At 65.2% G+C, this 24334-nt stretch overlaps 1 protein-coding gene across 2 annotated transcripts; it reads left to right on the forward strand.

Moving 5' to 3' along the window:
• Nucleotides 1-4044: 4044 nt before the first annotated feature.
• Nucleotides 4045-24305, forward strand: ASAP3 (ArfGAP with SH3 domain, ankyrin repeat and PH domain 3). Of its 2 annotated transcripts, none has more exons than XM_062593865.1 (26): nt 4045-4236; nt 8493-8565; nt 8915-9060; nt 10718-10792; nt 11054-11103; nt 11362-11488; nt 14217-14302; nt 15159-15234; nt 15394-15480; nt 15827-15936; nt 16780-16849; nt 17844-17931; nt 18480-18528; nt 18785-18972; nt 19207-19340; nt 19860-19954; nt 20282-20462; nt 20625-20710; nt 20799-20914; nt 21055-21122; nt 21218-21325; nt 21472-21718; nt 21991-22270; nt 22843-22987; nt 23164-23286; nt 23377-24305. In XM_062593865.1, exons 1-26 carry the CDS (start codon nt 4108-4110, stop codon nt 23449-23451), a joined length of 3012 nt encoding a protein of 1003 aa, XP_062449849.1. In that variant the 5' UTR covers nt 4045-4107; the 3' UTR covers nt 23452-24305. The 2 variants fall into 2 exon arrangements, with proteins under 2 accessions (XP_062449849.1, XP_062449851.1); XM_062593867.1 differs by having other exon boundaries at nt 21254-21325.
• The last annotated feature ends 29 nt before the right edge of the window (nt 24306-24334 follow it).

Below are 24334 nucleotides of genomic sequence, written 5' to 3' on the forward strand. Positions count from 1 at the left end.
CCTTGCTCCTCTCCCCGGCCCCCGCAATGGTGCTGACGGCCTCCGCACGCCTTCGGCCTCTTCCCCTTCCTTGGTCGCCTCGGTGCAGCGAAGGACCCCGGAGGTTGAGCTGCTGGGGTGTCCCAGGGTGGCGGTGGTCACTGGGGGGGCGTCGGGCTGTGGGTGGTTGGGTGCTGCTCCTCTTGAGCCGAGACACCCGGGGTGTCTGTCACCTTCCGTGGCTTTTCCTCCCTCTTTCGCCCGTCTGTCTTGGAGGGGCTTTGGGTGCCTCCTTCGGCCCCTCGCTGGGCTGCGGGAATGCTCGGGCGGGTGTAGGCAAAGGATCCAGTCCGATCCCATCCGGTCACTGGCTATAGAAAAAGGGGGGGGGGAGAAGGGGAGGAAAAATTAAGCAACCCCCCCCCCAAGATGAAGACATCTCGTGGTGCCGGCAGAGCGGGGTGTGCTTGGGTGCAAAGGGGTTTTGGGGTGCCCGTTCCCCCGGGCTTTGATCCCTCGAAGCCTGTGCCTGGAGGGGCTGCTTGCAGCAGAGGGGGGACCTCGCCTCGGGGTCTCCAGTTTGGCCAGTCCTTTAGGGTCGGGACTGGTTGTCGAGGGTCATTTTGGGGCAGGCGAGACCCGCACGGATCACGTGCGCCTTGAGCCCTGCGATTCCTTGGCCCCTGCTCAGTGCCGACCCTTCTCCCACGGCCCCGTAAGGGGGGACGCCTCGGCGCTTCTCGTCTCCTGGGTTTTTCCCAGAAGTAGCTGCAACAGCCTTAAGAAAAGAATAATAAAGTCAGCGAAGATCGAGTCACCGCTGGTTAGAGAGAGAAGGAAGCTCGAGCACGAGCGTTTTACCCAAGTCCCCTCGGTGACGTATCTCGAGACGGCGGCTCGGAAAACGTCTTGCCGGGCTGTCGAGCCTTCGCTGCGGTGTTTCTTCAGCAGGATGCGGCCCCTCTCCCTTCAGTCTGCGCTAGTTCTCTTCCGCGTCTTCAAGCTGTCTGTACTGGGGATATTTAAAGCGGAGCTGGGGACGAGGGAGGGTGTTTGTAACTTTGGTAAATCAGCTCTCCGCCTGGAAAACAAGCGGGAAGGGTTTCTGGCTGCTCCTCGGCTCGGCCTGCTGACATGGCCTGGCCACGTGGGTCCGTGAGGTCCCCTGGAGCCGCGGGGTCCGAGGGGACGCGAGCAGCCTTGCTGGTCCCGGCTTGTCGGGAGCTGCAGGGGGCTGCTCCGGGCAGACCCGCGCGCTCCCTTCGCTCGGGTGCCCCTCTTCTCCCAGTGAAAAAATAAGCTTTTTTCCTTTATTTTACTTCTTCTCGCCCTCCTCGCGGGCTGGAGGGTGGCTGGGCTGCCGGAGCCTGGTCCCTGCTGGCAGCAGCTCCGACGTAGCTTCCCAAGCCAAGCTTTCCCGCGGGATCCCAGGTGCCGGTCTGGACACGGCCGCTCAGGTCTTCTCGGTCTTACCAAGGCGGGCGCCGCGAGGCTCTTCCCGCTGGGGACGGTGTCCTGCAACGGGGGAGCGCCAGAGCCGAGCCCGCTGGCGCGGGCGAGCGGAGCTGGTCCCTCGCGGAGACAAGACTCCCCGGAGAAGTCCCTGCCGTCACCTTGCACCTTTGAGCCCTTCCCGCTGTGAATTTGCTATGAAATCGGTCTGTGCTTTTAGTCCCAGCCATTGTAAAAACGTACGTAATTATTGCACTGTATTTATACGGGACCCACCTTTGGACGCGGTGTGTTGAGGATTTGTTCGGTGTTTTGGTTTTTAAGCGAGTGTATTTAAGTTGTCCTCCCTAGAGTCTGTTCTGCAGTTTGGCTTGTTGTGGGTGAGAATGTGTTTTATTGTGAAAAACTTGTGGCACTTGATGTTTTCTGCCCAGGAAGGGATGAAATGGAATAAAAATTTTGAGTCGAAGAGAGTTTTCCTCTATTAACAATAAGCTCGTGGTGTCTGCGGGGGCTTGGGGGGGAGAGGGGAGATGCTGGGCTGGTTTTGCTCCTGGCAAAGACTCTCTCCTTGGGTCTAAGACAGCGAGCGTGGGATGAGCCCGGTGGCCGGCGGCAGGGCAGGGAGGCTGGGGCCTCCGAGACAGGCTCACGTGCCTACGTTTTAGGGTAGGGTTTGGAGACCGGAGGGTGAGAAGCGTGCGTGGGGCCGTGCCCGAGATGGGTCCTTCTCCCGGGCGCTGCCCCAGCAGCACCAGGCCCTCCGCAGGGCTCGCAGCACCGAGAGCCGGCGACGGCCCGTGGCACCCGGTGACATCCCACGGTACTCGGTGGCACCCCGTGATGCCGTGGCTACCACCCCTGCATCGCGCGTCCGATGGTATCCGGCCGGGAGGAGGGGGAAAGGCCGGGGCCGAGTGAGGGGCACAGATTGATGGGGCAGGGGGGCCCGTCCCTGTCCCCAGCCTGCGTCCCCCCGACGGCTGCGGGTCCCGGGGGGGTGGGGGGGTGGAGGTGCCACCGGCCCGGCTGGCAGTCCCCATGCTGGCCAGGAGGTGGCAGGGCCACCCTAGGAAAGAGAGCCCATGCCCCAGCCCCTGCTCCTGCCTGGAGGGACCCTCTCTGGCCCCCGGGGGGAGGTGGAGGGGTGGGGACGAGGACTGAGCCGGGGGCTCCCCCCACCGCGGGGTGGGAGCTGCAGCTCCCCTCCAGCACCGCCCGGGGAAATACAGCTACGAAGCATCAGAGGGCGAAGAGGGGCAGCGACGGGGTTTGTTCTGCCTGTACGTCCTTCCCGAGCTGCGACGCGACGCAGCCAGGTCCCCCTTTCCCAGCTCGGCGCCCTTCCTTGCTCCGCATCCCCCTTCCCTCCTGCTGCTCCTCGCTGCTCCCAGATCAACAGCCCGAGTGGAAACGCTGCCCCGGCCCGTGCTCCTGCCCCGTTTCCCAGCCCCGAGGCTGCTGCCGCGTTCCTGGGAAGGCGCCGGCTCAGGGAGAGCCGCGATGGACCGACCGCACACGACGCATCACCCCGGCCCTCCCCGAATGGCACGGCATGGCGGGCGCCGCGGGCCAGGACACCCCGGCGCTCGCTGGGGCTTGGCGGGGTGTTTCTTTCTGATATCCGGGTGTATTCTGTCTCCCTGAGCTGCTGGCGATGGGTCCCTTGGCCGGGAATGCCCGTGACATGAGTCGTTCCCGGAAACAGGGGAGTTGGGAGGCTCCAGACGCAGCGAGGGAAAGGAGCCGCCGGGCTGCAGAGGGGCGGTTTGGAGGGTCTGCACGTGCCGGCGGCGCTGCATTCGGCTGGAGGCTTGGCCCAGCTCTGCCTAGTTGGACACAAAGCTGCAGTTTCCTGGCCCCTACTCCAGGCAAGAGGAGAAAAGGAGGGAGGAAAAGGAAAAGCAGGAAAGGGAATCAGGAGTCCGGCACCCCGAGAGCTCTGGAGAGTCTCCAACGGAGACATGACCCTGGCCCCCTTCTCTGCTTCTCTTTCCTGTTATTTGTGATAAGTTCTTTCTTCTCCTTTTTCCTTCCCCTAGAAATCTCCCTGTTGTTACTCCCGGTTCTTACACGTCACTTCTCTGCGGGGCTTTTTCAGAGCGAAGCCGTGGTGCAGCCTCGGTCCTGATCCCTCCCGGCTGCTCTGGAGCTCCAGGCCGTGCCCGCAGGCACCGGCGGCCGCCGCGCGCTGCCCTTTCCGCCCGGAGCGTCGACACCCATCGCCGGGGATCCGCTTGCCCGGCGGGTGCCGGATCGCGCGGGGGGGCTCGGGGTGCTGCACGAGGCACCGGGGAACCCCGCGGGCGGCGGAGCGGGCCCTGCCACGCGAGGCGAGGGCGGCGAGGCCGAAGGGGTTTGTCCTCCTCGCCGCTCTGCCGGGCGGCCGGAGGTGCCTCCCCCCCCTCCTCCTCCGCGGGTCGGGGGGTCCCGGGGTCCCGGCGGCGCTTCGCCTTTAACGGGCCGGCGGCGGAGCGCCGGGGCCCGCCCGCATGACGGCGGGGGGCGGGCGCGAGCGAGCGAGCGGGCGGGCAGAGGGAGAAACTCCCCGGCGCAGCCCGGCGGGCCCGGTGCGCCGAGCCGAGCCGAGCCGAGCCGAGCCGAGCCGTGCCGTCTGCAGCGCCCGCGCGGCGCCTCGCTGCCCAGGCTGCAGCCCCCGGCGGCCGCCGCCGCGCCATGCCGGAGCAGATGAGCGTGGCCGAGTTCCTGGCCGCGACCGGCGAGGACCTGAGCTCCCCGGCCGCCGCCGCCGCCTTCGCCTCCAAGATGCCGAAGTGCCGGGGGGCGGTGGGGGCACTGGAGGAGGTGAGCGGGGCCTGGGGGAGGGGGGAGGTTGGGGCTGCGCTCCCCACCTGGGAAACACCCCCCCGCCCCCCCACACCCCGCCCTTCTGCCGGGCTGCGGGTGCCTCGGGCACCCATAGGTGCTCTTCCTGCAGCGGCCTCAGCTAGTTGGGGTTCCCCTCTGTGCTCCGCTTGGCCCCCCCCAGACGGAGCCCGGCGCGGGCTGAGTGGGGCCGCCTGGCTTCCACCGAGCCCTGCTCGGCGGAGAGTTTGCTTCACTCGCTGCAAATCGCCCCGTTTCTCGCCCCGTTTTGGCGAAAGGGCTCGTTGGGCGCTGCCGGGCCGCGGCGCCTCCCTCACCTTCCCCGCCAACGGCGTCGCGAGAAAGCCAGCGCCCGAAAATCTGGGGGAGGCTCGTGCCGTTCGCACCGCCCTTCGGCGGGTGCGGCAGGGTGCCGGGTGCGCCCCGGGGTGTCGCGTCCCGCGGGGCTGCCGGTGCCTTCCGGGCTCCGTCGCCCAGCAGCGCTCGCGAGCCGGCGATCGGGGATCCCCGAGGTGGCCGTCCGCATCCCCGGGGCGGCCCCGCGCGCCCGCTTTCGCGGGGCTGAGGCCTGCGGGGATGGACGAAACGTCTCCTTTAACTGGTTCCGCTTCCAGCCCCTCGGTTTTCCTCAGAGTTGGGAAGAGCATCAGCCCGGCAGCTCTGGCTCTGCAGTTTGGGGAAAAGCTTGGGATCAAGTTGCCGCACTGGAGCCAGCCCTGCTGCGATGCGGTATCCGCCATTGCCCCGTGATTAAAAAACCAACCGTGTTTTTAGTGTTCCCCTTCCCCCCCCCCCGAAAGCCCCGGCAGCAGGAAGGGCAGGGGTCCAGCTCCGTCCCCCTCTCCCCGCTCTTGCTTTTAATCGAGGCGCTTTCCAGCTGGTCCCGCGTCCTTTGCCAACTCCTCTTAGCGAAGGAATGGCTTTGATGGAGAGCCAGGCCGCGCCGGGAGAGCGGGGCCAGGTGCCGGAGCCGGCGGCCCCCGCCACGCCGGACCCCCTCGGCTCCGTCCGCCGAGCCGCGAGACGGCGCGGCGGGGAGCGTCCCGGTGCCCGCCCGCCCGCCGCCGTCGCTCGGGGAGAAGGGCCAGCGGCCCCCGCGGGTGCTGGCACCGGCTGCAGAGGTGCTAACGGAAGGGAAGTGAAATGGGTGGGAGCCGTGCATCGTGGCTGAGCAACACCCCCCCCCCCGCCCTCAGCTGTGTGTTGGGGTTTTTTTTCCTGGATTTGATAAAGATCCCACAGGCTTGTTCAGCTTGGTCATGCCGATGTTGTGTGAAGGTGTGCTGTGCCTCAGTTTCCCTCCCAGGAGGAAGAAGGGGGAATTTGGGGGGTCTCCAGGCTGTGGCAGAGGCGTGGGCCGTTTCCCATGGGGGTTACGGCTCTCCCGTGGGGGGTAGGCGAGGGGGCAGGCGAGGCACGTGCGAGGCGGCGGGGGGAGGGATCTGCTGCATGTGCTCGGGGAGGGGAAACCGAGGCCTGGGTGGGATGTGACTTGGCCTGGAGCCTGTCAAGAGCTCGGGACAGGGCTGGGCTTTGGAGCTGAGTTTTCCTGTGAACTGATGTGCTTTGGGGCTGGAAGTCAGGCCTTGAATCCCCCACTCCTCCCGCTGCGCTGCATCGTCCATCCTGCCCCCGGTGGGGTTGTATTGGCCTCTGCAAAACCGGGGCAGCAAAGCAGCTCCCCGAGGTCTGAATCGGCTCTGCTGCCTCTCCCTCCCCTGGGCAGTCGGGAGGGAAGGGGAACATGAGGATGGTCCTTGTCCCCTCTGGTCCTGGGATGTGCTGAGCCCTGATTTTGACCTCCCTGGAGCGGGCTAAAAGGTCCAGCTTGCGCCTGGTGCTGTATGGTGTCAGACGGTGCCGGGTGCTGTTCGCATGAGAAGCGTTGTGCAGGCACTGGGTGCCTCCGGATCCGGGCGGGAGAAGCATTTCCCCCGTTCGGGATCTAGGCGACACGACGCGACAGGCCGCGGATGGGCTCGGTAGCGGAGCTGGGAGCCGATCTCTCCGGTTGCCTCGTCGCAGTGCAACTCGCCCAGCATCCGCGCTGCTGCCCTTCGTGTCCGGGTGGCAGCGTGCGGGGCGCCGGGGACAGGAGACCGGCGGGAGGGGAGGCGGAAGAACGGCCCCCGCTGAGCATCCGCGGGGGATGCGGAGCCGGCGGGGAAGCCCACGCGGCCCTGGCTGGGGGAACGGCGGGAGGTTTCTCCTCCCAGAGCCAGGCACGGGGAAGCCGACATGCCAGGGCCCGGTGGGATCCCCTAACAGCGGGAGAGGACCGTGCCGTGATTCCCAGTGGGACCCCGCTCCGTTTCCCCACCCGGCGGAGCTAGGGACCTTCCCGGCTGCTCAAAACCCCCCAACCCCGCTGTGTCCTTCCCCGACCAGCTCTCACCAGCCCTCGGCTTCGCCTCTCCGGCTGCAAGCTCGAGCCAGGGCGACCTGCCCCGTCCTCGTGGGGGACAGAGCGGTTCCTTCCCCTCGTTGCAGGGGGCCGTTATGCAGCCGAAGTGTCCGATCCTGCCGCAGTTTCCTCTTCCCCAGGTTAAGCCAGGCCACTTTTGCCGGGTTTTCTAGCCTGGGACCGCTGCTGGCGGTGATGCCGCGGCCTCCCTGGGGCAGAGCTGTGCCGGAGGGCTTGCACCTCTCCCAGACGTTTGCATCCGCCTCCGAGGCGAGCGGATGCCTCCACTCCAGGGCGCTGGGCTTGGGTGCAGCGAGGGGATGCGGGCAGCTTTGGGGGACCCCAGCGGCCTCCCCTCATGTCCTTGCAGCTGATACGGCATGGTGCCGCATCTCCGGGCCGCGGGGTCCAGCCTCAGCCCTGGCAGGGCCAGGAGAAGGGTGTCGAGCCCCGGAGCTTGCCCCGAGGGTGCTTGGGGTGCTTTGCTCGGCTGTCCCGTGGAGCGGGGCAGCAGGTGGGTAAACAGTGTTTTCACCGGGCACTGCGGGGCTGCCGACCGGGACGCCGGGGGCAGCCGCTTTCCGCCTCTCCCTCAGCTGCACATCCCCATCAAAGCCTGCCTGGAGCCCGCCGGCCGGCGGGGAGACCCTCTCGCTTCCTAGGAGAGAAGCGCCGGAGCCAGGCTGCCCTCGCCGTCAGGAAATCGGCCTTGACATCAGCCCGAAAACCTCCGGCGAGCGAGAGAGAGGCTCTTTATTGCAATTCCTCCGCGGTTTCATCCCTCGCCCTTCTTGCCGTTCACGCCCTCCAAATATTTCCAGCCTGTTATCATGCCTCTGGTACCTGCGGCGCAGCCAAGCCGCCTTTAACTCTTTCCTGATGGCGCGGGTTTTCGCTTTGCCGGCGCTCCCGCGTCTGGGGGAATCGCGGGTCGGGCGCATCCCCGTTGGATGCACGGGGAAGGGACTTGCAATGAGGCTGGGCAGGGGGGGCGCGTGCCCTTTCTCTCCCTAACCGGGATCCGGCTGCTGGAGGGGGCTGCGGGAAGAGCTGGGCGTCGGGAAGCCGGTTTGTGCCGACAGTCCGTCTGGGCGTGGAAGGAGCCAGCTGCATGCGGGAAGTCTCTGGGATGGAGTGGGGGATCCTCGCAACCACAGTCCTGCACATCCGCAGGTGGCAGCGATCCCAGCCTCTGGAATTTGCTGCCCATGTGGTTTAAGCGCTTTTTGGGCATTAGAAAGATGTGAGCCATGTTTTTGGCTCTGCATCGAGCCCTGGACTCTCCTGTGGCTTCCTGCTGTGCCCGACCCCGGGATGTGCGGTGGAGGCAGGTTGGCATGTTCGTGGGAAGGCCCTGGTGCAGCCTTCCTCCTTTCCCTGGTTCAGCACTTCCCGTGAGCGCTCTGGAGGCATTTTCCACGGTTACTGGAAGCTGCTTGGGTTCGAACAGATGCTGCCCCGCCGCTGCGGCTGCCAAGCATTCGCGTGCCACGGACGCTGGCTGAGCCTGTCACCCCGTGCTACCGCCTTGCTCGCACACGGCCTCTCCGGGGGCAGCCGAAGCCTTGCCTGGCAGCGCGAAGGCCGCCGGACCCGCTGGCCCGGCAGAGGATGGGCCGGATGGTGTGACTCCGGCATCCCCAGGCCCGTGCCTCCGCGGGCTGGGATCCCTCGGGCTGCTCTCCCAGCGCCGGGAGCTTGGCTGCTGCCCCGCACATCTGCGTGGCAGAGAAAGCGCCTTTCCAAAGGCCCCTGTGTGGCCAGCTGGGGCGGCGGGAGAGTCGCGGCGAGGCGAAGGATCTCATTTTGTTTTGTTTCTGTGCTTTCGCAGAGCCTGGACGGGGACCAAGCCATACTCCAGAGGATAAGGAAATATGTGAAAGCCATCCACGTCTCCGGGCTCAGTAAGCTGCGCTTCGGGAGGTGCTGGGCATCCCAGTCCCCAGGCGGTGCCTGCGGCGGTCCCGTCCTCCGCGGGCGGTGTCCGTGCCTGTCCGTGGGCCTGCAAGCTTAAAAAAAAAAGGGGGGAGGGGGGGAAGGGAAATCGAGAGCTTCGAGGAGGTTGTTTAGAGCGCGTGTCCTGCGGCCGGCTGAACGCGGCTCCGCTCGCGGGGAGCGGGGACGTGGCGGGTGGTAGCTGGCGGGACCTCCTCCCCCGGGGCAGGGGTGCTGCGGGGCGAGCCGGCGCCCGCCGCGGCCGGAGGGCTCTCGGCGGAGCCGGCGCGGCCTCACCGGCGCGCCCCTGCCGCGCAGCCCACGTGGAGAACGAGGAGCAGTACAGCGAAGCCCTGGAGACCTTCGGCAACAACCACCTCTCCCAGAACAACCACGAGCTCTCCACCGGCTTCCTCAACCTGGCCGTTTTCACCCGCGAGGTCACCGCGCTCTTCAAGAACCTGGTGAGGGACCCGCCGGGGAGAGCATCCCGGTGCCTCCGGTGCACGGGGCAGCATCCCGGTGCCTCCGGTGCACAGGAGTTTGGAAAGACCCCCTGCCCCATCCACCCCAGGCAGGGCCGGACTAGGCTTCCCCTGTGCCTGCCCGGTGCCCCAAGCTCGTCCGCTCCCCCGCGCTGCGTTTTGCAGCCCGTTCCCAGCTCTGCCGGGGCCGTGGACGCGGTGAGCTGCTGTGCGCTTGGAGCTGCGCTCTTTCTTTCTTTCTTTCTTTTTTCCTCCCCCTCGTATCGGTTGCATCTCCGATCGCGCTCGCCAAGAAAGCGAATCAAAGCCCCGCGGAGCCACGCGGCGGGAGGGAGAGGCAGGCCGCGCGCCGCCGGCGCCTTCCCCGCCGCGGAGCCCCTCCCGGCCCCTCGCTCTGCTCCGGGGGCAGCTTTCTGTTTCAGCTTTTTGTTTCGGTTTTTCCAGGGCAGCGGCTCGTAGGCTCGCCCCGCAGGGAGGTGCGGGCTGCTGGGGGGCTGGCTGGGCCGAGACGGGATCCGAAAAACTCCGGCTTGGGAAAGGGGTTGCCGGAGCGAGCTGGGTCCGTGCGCGCCCGGAGGCAAAGCCCTGAGGCATCCGGCGCGGGCATCCCGCCTCCGCGGTCCCTGGCGGAGCCCCGCAAAGAGGCATCGCTGGCCCCCGGCCCCGCTTGCCGGAGCGAGCCAGAAAGCAAAGCTCGCTTTTGCTGCGGTTCGCCTGCAGTTCGGGGGCTCTTCTGGCGTCCTCCTCTCCCAGTTATCCCAGTCCAGGCCTCCCTGCTTCTCGCCTTCCCTCCCCCTGGTTGTCCCAGCCCGGCCGGAGCCCCCGCGCGCTCTTCCCGGGGCTTTTTGGGGAACTGTCCCAGCAAAGGAGTCAAACCGGTTCCAGCGCCGTGCTGGAGGCGTGGGAACAGGCAGCCAGAGCCTCCCGGCCGCTGCCTTTCCCCCTCGCTTTCCCCCTGCCTCGAGGAACGAGTTTGCGTTTGGGTCCCCTCGCCGGGCCGGCGCCACGCGCTCCCCTGGCCCGCGGGAGCCTCCAGAAGAAATTTCTGAGCATCGGAGCTTCCCCCTTTCCGGAGCAGCTGCTGCCTCCGGCTGGGTGTCGCTCCGCGAGGAGGACGCGGCTCGTCCCGGCCTCCGCGCCGAGCCCCGGCTGCGGCAGGGTGGTCCCGCAGGGGGGCTGCCGCTGCTCCCAGCGGCACGAAACTGCGTGCTGCGGCACGGGGCGAACCGGGGCCGGGCGGTGGGGTTTTGCGGTCTCCTCCATCTTCCTCCTTGAGGCCGAAGGCAAGCACTGAGCCCACTCTCGCCTTCGAATGCCCGGCGCGGGGCCGGCGCCTCCCCGGCGATCCGTGCCGCCCTTGCTGAGGGTTGCCCCCCCTGAGGGTTGGGGAGGGAGCAGGGAGGGGGGTGGGAAGCAGCTCGTTTCCTGGCAGCTCCGGCGCTGGTGCGGTTTGTGGGAAGGGCCCCGCGTCGCACATCTTGCAGCCAGCTCCGGCAAGCCGCAGCCTGTCCCGGTGGTGCCTGGAGCCGGCCCCGTCTGCAGCCTCCTTAACCCTTGGCGGGGCAGCGGTGGAGCCGGCGGCGCCGGGGACGCCGGCTGCGCGGGGTGACCCCGGCACCCTCTCTGCGCTGCGCAGGTGCAGAACCTGAACAACATCGTCTCCTTCCCCCTGGACAGCCTGCTGAAGGGGCAGCTGAAGGACGGGCGCCTGGTGAGTCCCCGCCGGGCACGGGCGCCGGGGAGGGAGCAGCCGGGGAAAGCGGGATTCGCTGCCCCCCTCCCCATACCGGGACCCGGGGGATGCACAGCAGCGAGACCCGCTCCTGGCATCCCCTCGGGTCGTGGGCGAACGTGGCAGCGGGCGCTGGAGAGGGGCAAGGAGGGCTGCAAAGGGACGGAGCTGGCGGGGGCATCGCCGCGGGGTCTGTGCGTTCCCCTCCGCGCTGCCCGCCCCGCTCTCCTCCTGCCGCAGGACTCCAAGAAGCAGATCGAGAAGGCCTGGAAGGATTACGAGACCAAAGTGTAAGTCAGCCGCTGCCTCCGGCAGAAACGCGCCTAATCCCCCGCCGCACAAAGGGGTTTTGTCCCGCGGCCGCGGCCGGTTTCCCGTGAGGTTCGTGTTTGAGCCGAGCGGGAACCCGCTCGTCCCCGGTCCTGCCGGCTGGAAGCAGCTGAGCCTGGAGATGCTTTTCCCTCGTCCCGCTCCGCTAGCGCAACCCGCTGCCCCATCCGCGTCCCAGCAGCAGGGCCCATCCCCACCTCTCGCCTCCCGCCCGGCAGAGGGAAGATGGAGAAGGAGAAGGAGCGAGCGCGCCTGGCGGGGCTCCCCCCGGCCGAGCCGGCCGCGGCCGAGGGGGCCGAGGACGTGCAGAAGGAGCGGCGGCTCTTCCAGCTCCACATGTGCGAGGTAGGGGCCGTGTCGGGGTGGGGAGGAGGGACCCCCAGTGTCCGGGCTCAGGGTCTCGTCCCCCCATTTAGCTACCGCTAAGGGAGAAATCCAGGAGTCTCCTCGGTGGCTTGGGAGGGATGCAGGGCAGGGGGACAAGCGCCCAGGGTCGCCCGCATCCCGGTGCAGGGTGCAGCGTCGGCCCCTCTCGCCGCCCCGGGGCCGGAGCCGGAGCCGGAGCCGGAGCAAAGGGCAGGGGAGGAGGCTGGGGCTGGGCGAGGAGCCGCCGCCGCGGCTGCAGCGGGTCGGGGCTCAGCGCGGGGCTGGGGCCCGGCCAGATGAGTCATTGCTTTGAATAGCACCACTGTTAAATAAATAACAGCACATGGAAACGGGGCCGCTGCGGCGGCGGCAGCGCCGCTGGGGAGGGGCCCGCTTCCAGGCAGCCCTGCGAAACGAGGCCGCGTGCAAACGGGGACGCGGATCGCCCAGGCGCTGGGGTTCGCGCACGCGGGCGTATCCGCGCGTGATATCCATCACTCCCTGTGGCTCCTGAGGCGGGGACACGGTCCGGTTTCTCCCCGAGGTCGGTACTGAGGGGGATGGAGGTGGCTGGACCCCCATCTGCTGCAGCGCTGGGAGGTTTCCCCTGCTCCAGCTGGGATGTCCGAGAGCTGGGACTCTCCTGCCACCTCCTTCTCCCTCGGGCCCTGCCACAGCCTCGGCAGCAGGGAAGTCCCGCGGGAGCCGGGCATCCGTAGTCCTTTCTGGCTGGGACTTTGCTCAGGGTTGGTCCAACCCCAGGTCTCCAGGTTGGAAGTCTCTCCGGCTTTGCAGCTGCTGGCTGCATGGAGCAGGTTAATAGACCCCTGGGCCCAGAGGGCTGAGTCTGGGTGGGGGAAACTGAGGCCCCGAGCGGAGATGTGGCCAAACCGCACGCCCCTCCCAAGGAGTCAGATTTGGAGCCCGGGCAGGGACCCGGGAGTCCTGCTCCGTCTCTGGCCGTGCCGCAGCGGGAACTCCCTGCGTGAGCGTTATTCCTGCTTCCTCTCCCACTCCTGCCTCGCAGTCCTGCTTGGCGCATCCCCCTCCCCGTGCTGGGCTGCCCTTTCTCCCAGCTCTCGGCACATTTATCCAGCTTCTTGGCATGCTTCTGCAGCTGTGCTGCTGGCAGGGAACAAGAGAACCAGAAATCCTCTCCTTTCCCCATCGGTGGAGTCCTGCTTGGCTGCCCGGGAGACGTCTCCATGAAGGGCTGCTCCCCGCCGCGTGCTCCTGTGCCCCTGGCTGCCCGTGCACACGGGATTTCAGAGAAAAAGCCGCCTTAACCCCCACCCCTGCCTGCTTCCTCTGCCACGTTTCACCCTAGCGCTGTGCTGCTGGAAATGCCACCGAGTGCCTTGTCCATCCCGCTCCCCAGCCAGCTCAGGAACCCGCCTGGAGCAGCCGAGCTGTGGCCGTGCACAGACACATGGGGGTCAGCAGGCTCCATCCCAGGGATTTCCAGCAAAACGGGAAAATTTCCCCCTTTTTTGGGGATACAAAAGACCCACTGGCTCTGGGCAGCATCCTGCAAACTGCTGCAACCGGATTTTGGTCCATGGCATCTGTGGGTATCCTCGGTGCCAGAGCAGGCACCCGGGTTGCGCTGGGGTGAGGGGTTTTTTTTTGTTCTCCCTGCGCTCTATTCGTGTCCTGCCATGAGCAAACCCACCCGGGGCCGGGCCGGGCTGTCCTCCCACGGCCCCCGTGGGTTTCCTCGCCGTGGAAAGGCCCCGGAGCCCTCCGCAGCTGGAGGAGGGCTGGCGGGTCATCCGCCTCCCCCTCCGCTCGCCTCCCGGTTGCAATTCCTGGGAGAGAGCGCAGCGGAGGAGAGGAAATTTTACCTCCTGGGCAATTTGACAGCTGCGCGAGCCTGGAGATGAGCCTGCGAAGGGAAATTTCTTTTTGCTTTTCTTTGCTTTTTGCTCGCATGACCAGAAAGTTTTGGGTGTGGGTTGGGTTTTGTGTGTGTTTCCCCCCACCCCGCCTGTGGTTGATTGATCGGTTTGGTTTATAACGCTGAAACGCTGTGCGCCCTCGTCCCCCAGGACATCCCTGGGGAGGACCGCAGACCTCCTGGGTTGATGCTTTGCAGGCGCTCTCTACTTGAGATACGATTTTAGGAGCAAAGGGGTCACGTCTTAAAAATATTTGGATTATTTTTTTTTCTTCAGCTGAGCTGGGTTGGGGTTATTTATTAACTCCAGAAGTAATAAGCAGTGAGAGAAGCATGCTCCGTTGGTAACCCCAGGGGCCTGCCTTGGCCCTTGAACTTTTCAAGGCTTGGAGGACTTCCAAATCCAGGTTTTCTGAGGGTCATCCCCAGCAAGCTGACTTCAAATCCTGCATAGTGCCGTGGCCCCTTGAAAGTGAGCTACAGTTTTAACCTTCCTCCCCGCACAGGGAAAGGAGGCAAGCGCAGGGCAAGCTTTGCACTGGTGTCAGCTCTCCCCTCGCCCTTGAGCAGATTTAAGTTGGTGGCTGGACCTGCTCAATGCTTGCGTATGATGAATTCGGGGTTTTCCAACCAGGTCCGTCACGGCATTGCCGTTTCCAGCCTCTGATGGACTGTAAATTCGAAGTGCTGCCTGCTGGAAGCAAGAAATCCCAGTTTCTGAACCGCTTCACCCATCTTGCTCTTTCTCTTGGGGGTTTTTAGCTAGTCCTTGCTTTAACTCCCTAATCCGTGTGCCTTCTCCCTCTCCAGTACCTGCTGAAAGCCAGCGAGAGTCAGATGAAGCAAGGACCAGATTTCCTGCAGAGCCTCATCAAGTTTTTCCACGCTCAGCACAAGTAGGTGCCGCTCGCCGGTGAGCCGAGGTGGGCTGGCTCGGCCCCGGGGCCGCGCGGCACCGCTGGCCGCGCTCGTGGGCCGATGGAGATGGACCTGGGCTGGGGGCACCTTCCTCGTTCTGTCCTTCTCTTTCAAGCTGTTGGTGTTCAGGCTGCACTGTCTGGGATGGTGCTGGGCTGGGGCTCAGCAATGCACATCATCGTCCAGTTATATCTAGGGAGTGGGAACATGCTTTGACTTGAGGAGCTATAAATGTGGCTGCTGGGGTTATGGGGAAGGGGTCTGGCCTGGGATATGTATCCAGTGATTTGGTTGCTTGACAGATTTCCAAGGATGAAATAAGCTGAGCAACTCCTCCGTTAACTGTAGAGCTCCTAACAAGTGTGCTCTGAACGAGCATTAATGTCCCTGCTCCTTTCCTGCTGCACCTAGTGAGCCTCGTCCAGCGTGTGGGCGTTGGGTCACTTCTTCTGTTTCACAGCTGAGGAAACCGGGGCAAGGAGGAAGCAGTTGCATTGGCCAAGGGCATGTCCTTGGTTGGGGTTGGGCCACAGGGCCCCTGGGGATCCAGCCTCTAGCAGGGATGGTTCCTAACGAGATGAGAGATGAGCTTGTACTTAACACAAGGCTACTCCTATGTCCCAAATACCCCAAACGTTTGGAGTGTCCTGACCTCTTAGGCTAGACTCAGCCTTCAGCAGTATCTCCCTAGATCCCACTAGCAGGGGAGGCACAGAGCAAGAGCAGCTTCCTGGGAGGTTGCTCACATCTCATGTCACGTTTTCTCTAAATAAGCTCTCTTTCTCCGTGCTCCCCATTTGCATCTTTTCTTAATTGATTGAAATAAATGCCTAGTTTCTTCCAAGATGGCTGGAAAGCTGCCCAGAACCTCTACCCCTTCATTGAGAAGCTCGCTGTGTCCCTCCACACAGTAAGTCTCCCCATCCTCCTGTCCAGCTCCACTCGGACACAACTGCTGAGATGGCGTATGTCCCTCTTGTGCCTTGCCCCTCAGCCCCCTGTGCCAGCCTGTGGTGCTGAGAGTGCACGTGTTCAGCACAGCAGTGACAGTAGCTGCTTCTCTTTCCAGCTCCACCAAGCCCAGGAGGAGGAGGTGAAACAGCTCACGCAGACACGCGATTCCCTCCGGAGCATCCTGCAGCTGGAGAGCAAAGAGGTGAGGCCAAGGGATGATACAGGACCAGCCCGTACAGACGTGAGAAGGAGGGTCATGGGGTGCGGGGAGGTAAGGAGAAGTGTGCGAAGGTGTAGCCTGGGGACAAGGAGAGCAGGGAACGGGAAGCTGGGGATCAAGGGGGACATCCGCAGGAGCTGGCAGAGAGCAGGAGGCCTGGGGGAGGCTGGGAGGGGAGCTGAGGGCTGCAGGAGCTCCCCTGTCCTGGTGGGTACGTTGCTCATGCACTGGCAGTGTCCCCGAGGACTAGGTCACCCTGCCACAGACACCACAACTGCTCCGCTCATTTCTTTTAATGCTTTTTTTTTTTTTTTCCTGGTGAGCTCAGGAAAACCTGAGCAGGAAGAATTCTGGCAGTGGCTACAGCATCCACCAGCACCAAGGGAACAAGCAGTATGGGACGGAGAAGTCGGGATTTCTGTACAAGAAGAGTGATGGGTGAGGACGAGTATAACTTACCCTGAGACCCTCCCTGACACCATCCTGGCCTTGCTGTGGGCTAAGAGAGTGCCCTGCTCAGGGGAGACTACAGAGCAACTAGAATTGGGAGACCCTGAGGCAGAAATGTTTGGGTGAGGCCTTTACTCCTTACTGTACAGGCCTTCAGTTGCATTTAGTCCTTTCTGGTGTTATACACGTACGAACTCTTGGATAATGCAATTTTGCCTAGCCTGGAGGAGAGCTGAGATCTTAGATGAGGGGAGTTGATGGTCAGGGATCCCTCCCCCTGCTGCTGGGGGAGGAGGATGTTGTGGAGGTGGAACTGAGGGGCTTCAAGGAGCTGCTTCTTGGATGTGTGTCTCCAGGAATAGCAACTCAGCATCAGGTTCACTCGGAAGAGCTGTGCACTGTGAGGCTGATAGGAAAGGAAGAAATGCCTTGTTTCTGGTGTGTGGAGAGGAAATAGATCCCGAAGGGAAGCATCAGGATGAAAAAATAAAGCCCTTGGAGTTCAAAAGGTCTTCACCTTCTCAAAGCACCTCTTGGAAATGAGCCCTGGCTCACCAGGCTTGGAGCACGTGGTTACGGGCTCTGCTATAAAGCCAGGCTACGAGATTCATGACGCCGTTTTGGCAGTGTGTGAAGCTAGCGTGACCCAAAGACAACAAGCGTAGTAGGACATTTTATGCCCTGTGAGTTACAGGGAGCATCCAGAGAGCAGTCAGCCTCTGTAGAGGACTTCTGTGCCCAGTGGGAGCGTCTGTGATTTAGGGGGATGGAGGGATGTAGGCAATTAGGGCTGTGCAATGATTCCTCACTCCTCTTCCTTCTCCTGCTCAGCATTCGGAAAGTGTGGCAGAAGAGGAAGTGTGGCGTGAAGTATGGGTGTCTCACCATCTCCCACAGCACGGTAAGCAGTGAGGGGCTTCACTCGTGAGGTTGTCCTCAAAGAGCGATCTGCCGTCAGACACTGCTCATGTGCAGACCCTCGTCTGGTGCACGGGGCACACATTTGCACACTGCTCGTGCCAAACTTGAGAACCTGGTTTGTACAGTCTCTCCTGCTGGATATGGGAGGGGTTTATGCAGGCCCTGGCCAAAGTCTTTTCAAACCTTCCAGGTACTCAGTTTCTCATGTGTCCTTTGGGAATGTGACCCAGAGGCCTCCACTCCTTCCTGTCTTTCAGAGGGTCTTTCCTTTAGCCTGAAAGTCCCATCTACACCCCGTGGGTCTCGGCAGGAAAACAAGCCACTAGAGTGTGACTTCCAAGTACTACAAGACTAGATTGAGTAGACTTTTCTGTAGGGCCCATCTGGTCCTTGAATATGTCCTTTGAGTGTTGCTGTTGTTTGATATCAGGTTTAGTTTTGCCCGCGCTGACTTGAAATCTCACCTTAGAAAAAAGGGGGTCAACAGTGCCTGAGCACCGTTATGGCTGGAAATGCCACATGGGGAGCGCCCCGCTCGTGTCTCTCGTCCCCAGTGTTTGCTATGTGTTGACGTGAGAAGGTGGCGAGTAAGAGGCGTTTTTGGCAAGGACAAGGAGATGGACGTTGAGGTTCCAGACTAGGCCAAAGGGGACGAGGCGATTCTGGAGGGAGCTGCTGCCCTCTGGGGGTGGAGGGCCCAAATCGCAGCAAGGAAGGAGAACGGGAGACGTTTCCTGCTTGGATCCCTCGCAAAGGGAGCGTGCAGACGGTCCGAGACCACCTGACTCGCAGTTACCCCAAAGGGAGCTACAGCCGGAGGCAGCATCTGGCGCTGGTTGCCCTCCTGCTGGAGGGGTGGCTGCTGTAGGAGATACGTGGTTGGCAATGCTCATCAACGGGCGCGTTTAAACAGCAGTGACCCGCACCACTTCTTATCCCGGTCTTTCACCTGTCTCTGTCCTTGCTCCTTGCAGATAAACCGTCCCCCCGTCAAGCTGAACCTCCTGACCTGCCAAGTGCGGCCCCACGCCGAGGAGAAGAAGTGCTTCGACCTGGTGACCCGTGAGTGACGGGGAGGGAGACACCGGCGGGGTGCGTGCCGCTTGGTCTCCCCTCTCGCCGAGCCGCCGGCCGGCCGGCCGGGAGTTATCCCGGGGCAGCTGCCCCGACTGACGCTCCGGAGGCGGCGGGGGGCGGGCGCGTTGGATCTGGAGGCGGCTGAGCTGGAGGTGTAGGCTCCCTTTTCAAAGGAAGTTTTTCTCGAAACTAGCCCGAGCGGGTTTTCCCGGCTCCCGGTGGCCCTCTGCCAGCTCTGCCAAGGTGCCTCGGCACACTTTGCCCTTTTAATCCGCCTCCGGGCGTCTCTCGGGCTGCTTTTGCGGAGGAAGGACAAATCCTTGCGAGGAGCAGGGTGGGATCTATCAAGGTCAAGACATTTGTGACCTGAAAGAAAGCGTGGGGCAAGGATCTCCTGACGAAGAGTGACACGCAGTGATTTTTTATTTATTTTCTAATGCAGCTCTTTGGAGCAGTTTGAGCCCCTGCTTGTCGTGGGCTAGCCTGAATCTCCCCCTCACCTTTTTCTCCCCTCCTCCTCCTCCTCCCTGCAGACAACAGGACGTATCACTTCCAAGCGGAGGATGAGCAGGAGTGCGTTGTGTAAGTGGTGCGGCCCGTGCCCGCCCCGCGCCGTGGGGAGGGCGCGCGAAGGCACCGTGCGAATCCCCCCCCCCTCTGCACCCCCGAAGCAGCCGCCTGGGACGCGGGAGACGCAGATCCCGCTGTGGGCTCTGCCCACCGCGGCCGGGCAAACCTCATCCCTTCCCCGTCCGCGCGCTCGGGGAGACTCCTCGGAGCAGAGGGCCGGCCGGCTGGGCGCGGGGGCCGCCTGACCCCCCCGCTCCCCGCTGCCCAGCTGGGTCTCCGTGCTGCAGAACAGCAAGGACGAAGCGCTGAGCAACGCCTTCAGGGGCGAGCCCAACGGCGGCGCGGCCGCGGCCGGCGGCGCGGCGGACGGCGGCTTGCAGGAGCTCACCAAGCTGGTTATTAGCGAGGTGAAGAACATGCCGGGAAACAAGCAGTGTTGCGACTGCGGGGCCCCGGGTAGGTCGGGGCTTGGGACCCTCCGGGAGGGAGACGGGGAAGGGGCACGGGCACGGCGGCAAAGCACCGCGGAGCCGGTGCTCGGAGAGGGTCGCTGCAAAATCCGGCTGCCAGGATGCTGCGCACCGAGAGCGTCCCCGGGGCTCCGCCGCTTTCCCCGGCGGGCGCGGGGATGGGGGCAGCGAGGGCAGGGCGGTGGGGGGCGGTGCTGAGCCCTCGCGCCGCTTCCCGCAGACCCCACGTGGCTCTCCACCAACCTGGGCATCCTGACGTGCATCGAGTGCTCCGGCATCCACCGCGAGCTGGGCGTGCATTACTCCCGCATCCAGTCCCTCACCCTGGACGTCCTCAGCACCTCCGAACTGCTGGTAAGCGGCTCCCCGCGCCCGGGGCTCTCGCGTCCGTGGGGAATCGCCTTCTGCTCTGTCTTTTGGGCTCGCTGTGGCTCCAAACCCTCCCAGGGTGCAGGTTTCAACCCTCCTCCCTCGGCTCTGCCCCAGGGTTTGGATCCCGTCAGTGCTCGAAATCCTTCCCCAGCGTCTTGCCTCAGTTTCCCTCCCGCTGTAGCAGCCTGTGGAGTAGGAAGGCAGGCGGGAGCTTTGGGAAGCAGTTTGCTAAAGTGGGGGGGACATCAGTTCCCCTGTTAAAACAAACTTCCCCTCCCTGGGGAGGAAGATGACGATCTGGGAGGGCGCTGGTGCCTCCGGGCCGGTACAAGGAAAGCTGCCGGCGAGCAAATGCGCCCTCGGCTTTTCCCCTCCCTTGGGGCCGCGAGATGAGGGTTTGCAAATCGCCGCACGGGGTGCAACGCAGCCGGGCCGCGTCCCGGGCTCGTCGGCCCCTCTCCGCTCACGGCCCCTCTTCCCCCTGCCCCTGCCTTGCCCCAGCTGGCCGTCAGCATCGGAAACGCCCGCTTCAACGAGATCATGGAGGCCACGCTGCCCGCGCAGGACAGCCCCAAACCGTCGGCCGGCAGCGACATGTGAGTCGGCCGCGGGGGCCCGGAGGTGTCAGGGCGACGTCTTGCGTTTGGAGCCTCAAGCGCCCTCTGGCCGAGCTGCCTCCTCTTCCTCCTCGTGCGCTGGGCTGCAACGGTGGCGAGCAGCCGTGCCGCATTTGCCCCCGTCCCCGCAGCCCGGCGGTGGGACGTGGCGGGGGAATCTGCACCTTCCTCGGCGGTTCCCGTCCTCCGATCCCGAGGCAGAGCAGGAGGTGCCTGCTGCTGTCGCCGGGTGAAGAGCCGGCTGGGCGCCGTGGCCCCCGCTCCGGCCCGGGGCGCGCCGACCTTGTCCCCCCCCTTTTCCCGCAGGAGCGCCCGGAAGGAGTACATCGTGGCCAAGTACATGGAGCGGCGGTACGTGCAGAAAGGCGGCCGGGACGACCCGCACCGCCTCTGGGAAGCCATTCGCACCAGGGACCTCCTGGCCCTGCTCCAAGCCTTCGCAGAAGGACACGATTTGGCCAAGCCCCTGGTTAGCCCCGAGGGCCAGGTAAGTCCTGCCTGGTATCCCGCTCGCTCCTGCTAGCAAAATCAGTGGCTTTTCCTCCTCTCCTGCGCCACGGGGCTTTCCCGGCCTCCTGGCAAAAGCCTCCCCTTGGTGGCGCGGGGCGGCGAGCATCCTCGGCCGAGCCCGGCTCCCCTCTCGCCGCAGGAGCAGGGCGAGCTGCCGCTGCACGTGGCCGTGCGGTATGTGGACCGCTCTTCCCTTCCGCTGGTGGACTTCATCATCCAGAACGGGTGCGTGGGGCTGGGAAGCGGTGCTGGCACGGGGCTGCGCTCTGCCGCCGCTCCCGGCCTTGACTTTCCTCCCGGTGGCTCGGCGCAGGGGGACGCTGGACCGAGCGACCCAGGATGGAAACACGGCTCTGCACTACGGCGCGCTCTACAACCAGCCCAACTGCCTCAAGCTGCTCCTGAAAGGCAAAGCCGCCTGCACGGCGGGTACGGGCACCGGGGGCCGGCCGCGTCGCCCGGGGGGCCGGGGGCCGGGCTTTGGGCACGCGCCCTTCCCGGGGGCGAGGGGGGCAGGCGTCCGAGGCCGGTAACCCGGACCCGGCGCCTTTCGCGCCTCCCTCGCGCAGTGAACGCCGCGGGCGAGACGGCCTTGGACGTGGCGAGGAGGCTCAGACACGCCGAGTGCGAAGAGCTGGTAGGTGATGCGGGAGACCCGCTCCGGGCTGGGGGCGGCGGCGCCGGGAAGCGCCCGGCTCGTGCCGCTGAGCCCCGTGCCGTGCCGTGCCGCAGCTGGAGCAGGCGCAGGCGGGGAAGCTCTCCCTGCAGGTGCACGTGGACTTCGACTGGGACCCCCCCCAGGAATACACCTACGACAGCGAGGACGAGCTGGAGGAAAAGGTACCGCGGGGAGCGGCCGTCCCCGGGGACGGGCAGGAGGCTGTAGGGATGCTGGGGGGATGGGGAGCGTGGATGCCCTGGGGCGGCCTGGGTGGGGGGGTGCTGGCAGTGGGGGGCAGCTCTGGAGCCGGGTGTGCGCCCCGCAGGTGAGCCCCCTGCAGCGCTCCTTCAAAGGCACGTCGCCCCTGGCCGCGAGCCCCCCGCCCGCCACCTGCCCCCAGACCCGCTGGAGCTGCGTGGGCATGGACATCACCAACAAGACCTACGAGACCATCCTGGTGCCCTCGCGGCCCGCGCCCCGGCGCTCGCACAGCGAGGAGCTCCCCCCGCCGCTGCCCGTCAAAAACCCCGCGCGGGGCGGCCCCCGGCCCCGAGCCGCCCAGAGCCCCACGGGTGAGCTGGGTCCTGGCTCAGGGAGGGGGCGTTCGCCCGGCACGGGGCTCTCGGGACTGCTCCCGTCCGGGTATTTGGGGTTGGAGGGGTCCGGGGAGGAGCAGAGATGGGCTAGGGCTGGAGGATGGTTTTTGCTCCAGCATCGCCCCAGTGCAAACTGGCATTTTTATTTATTTATTTATTTATTTATTTATTATTTTTACCACCATCATGGTTGGGCAACGCGGCCCCCTCCCCTCTTCCCCCCTGTCTCCACGCTCTCCCTTCCCCAGAGCGCCCCGAGCTTCCCCGGCAAGCCTCGGAGCCGCAGTTCCCCGGCCCGGCGGAGGTGCCGGCGCCCCGCAGCCTCTCCTCCTCCAGCGCCCCGGGCACCCTGGACGGCGCCGCCAGCCACCCGGCCGCCACGTCCCGCAGCCCCGCGGAGACCCGGCGCGCGGCGTACTGGGAGACCCGCTCGGAGACGGAGAGCGGCGGCACGCGGAGGGCGTCGGAGCCCGGCCAGCCCCCCGGGCAGCCGCCGGATGGGGTGCAGATGACCCCCGTGAAGTTCAGGTGGGGACCCCGAGCCCGGTCGGGTGCTGGTGGGATGTGCTGGGCGGGGGTTGCATGGTGATGGCTCCCTAAGCATGGGGCTGGCAGGTCAGCTTCGGGTCCTGCTGGTCTCCCACGGGCCATGAGGAACCTCAAGTTGTCCCCAGTGGTCACGGAGCAAAAGCGTCCCCGACCTGCAGTCTGCTCAGGGGCTTGATGGTGGCCCTGGGTGGGTGCAGGAGTGGGCAAGGGGCAGCCTTGGGGGCACTGGGTTGTCCCAGGAGACTAGGATCAGTTAGGGGGAGACACCAGGACTGGGACTGCCTGGAAATTATTATTTCCCCCCCCCCTTTTTTTTGGGAAATTGGATTGGTTAGGTTGAGGGAGGACAGGGCCGGTGGTGGCTGGGAAAGGGGACAGCCTGGGGCAGCCCGTGGGCGACCTTCTCTATCAGCATCCGCTCGGGGCCGCAGTTGGGAGCGACGGCCTGGTCCTTTGGGTCCCATCGGGGGCCCCGACCGCACGGAGCGGGACGGCTGATTTTTTTTTTTTTTTGCTGTTTTTTTTACGCTGTCTCTGTTGGTCCCCGGCAGCTCGGAGAGCACCCGCTCATACCGGCGCATCGGCGGCACGGCGGGCAAACCCGGCGCGGCCGTCGCCCTGCAGAGCCCCGGCTGCGCCGAGGACCCCGCTCTGAGCAAGGCGCCCCCGGTGCCCATGCCCAGGCGCTTCGCTCCGGTAGGTGTCACGACTTGGGGGGGGTCTCGGAGGGGAGGTTCCCTGGGATGGGCAGAGGCTCCTCCATCTCCCCCCCCCCCCCCGCGGCCGGGCAGCCCCCCGGCCAGCCGGGCCGGGATGGAGCGGCCCGGGCAGCGCGTCCCTCACCCTCCTCGCCCATCGCCGTGCTGGGGCAGGCCAAGGGGCGGCCGAAGCGGGTGAAGGCGGTGGCCGACTGCAAGGGTGACAGAGCCCGGGAGCTGACCTTCTCCAAGGGCGAGGTGATCGTGGTGACGCGGGAGGAGGACGAGCAGAGCTGGGTGAGCGTGCCCCCCCCCCCCCGAATCCCCATTTTCTGCCCCGTTCCTCCAAGACGGGACCCTCGCTGACACCCCTCTCCGCACCTCCAGGTCGGCTTCATCGAGGGCGACGGTTCCCGCACCGGTGTCTTTCCAGCCAGCTTCGTCCACCTCTTGCAAGACTGAGCCACTCGATGCCCAATTTCCCCCCCCCCCTTCCCTGTCTCCATCCGTTCGGCATCCCCGGAGAGCTCGGCAGAGCCGGGCGCGAGGGACAGGCGCCCTCGTCCATCCCCGTCCCGTCCTCCGCCCTGCCGGAGGCTGGAAGCCGGAGCCAGCCGCTCTCCGACTCCTCTCGGCCGTCAACCGCTTCCCCGCGACGTCGGGATCCGGAGCATCCCCCCATCCCAGGCGGACGCTGCCCTCGGCCGGGGCTCGGACCCCCCCGACGTGGAGGGCTCCTCCGGCGAGCCCTGCGCTGGCACGGGGAAGGGACGCGCTCGCCGCGCCGGTGGCACCAGGAGCTTTCCGTGCTCGCCCGGCTGCTTCCCTGGCTCCGGGCTTCGCTCCGGGCAAAGCGCCCGTGGGGCCCGGCCCGAGGGTCTGTGCAGCGTTACGGCTGGCAGCCCGCGCCCGGGGTTGCCCCCGGCCCAAGCCATCGCCCCCCCCCCAGTCCTGTAATCGCTTCTTGCTCCCCAGCTTTCCCTGGGGGGAGTGCTAAGAAGGGGGGGGGGATTAATTTTATTTGGGGGATTCACTTAAAAAAAACCACCCCAAAACTCCTACTGCAGCGTTGCTCCGCAGTTGGGGGCTGCATCGGGGCAGGGCCACGGGACCAGGCTTCGAACCGTCCGTCCCCCGTGCTCCCCCCCAACACACCCACCTCGCGCGGGGGCCATGCTGCATTGCTGCCCCCAGGCCGGCGCCGCTGCGGGCAGAGCCACTTTGGGGCTCCCTGGGGCCTTTTTTTGGGGGGACCAACATTCCCCCGTGCGGGGGTCAGACACTTCACTCTCTCCTTTCTTTCTTTTTTTTTTTTTTTTTTTAAAAAAAAAAAAAAAAAGTTTCC

The sequence above is a fragment of the Rhea pennata genome, chromosome 23 (assembly GCF_028389875.1).
Source record: "Rhea pennata isolate bPtePen1 chromosome 23, bPtePen1.pri, whole genome shotgun sequence".
NCBI classification, from domain to species: Eukaryota; Metazoa; Chordata; class Aves; order Rheiformes; family Rheidae; genus Rhea; species Rhea pennata.

Coding starts and splice junctions, on each gene's coding strand:
- ASAP3 (XM_062593865.1), top strand. CDS start 4,108: ATGCCGGAGCAGATGAGCGTGGCCGAGTTCCTGGCCGCGACCGGCGAG. Junction 15,481..15,826: donor TGCAGCTGGAGAGCAAAGAG/GTGAGGCCAAGG, acceptor TGGTGAGCTCAG/GAAAACCTGAGCAGGAAGAA. Junction 21,719..21,990: donor AGCCGCCCAGAGCCCCACGG/GTGAGCTGGGTC, acceptor TCCCTTCCCCAG/AGCGCCCCGAGCTTCCCCGG.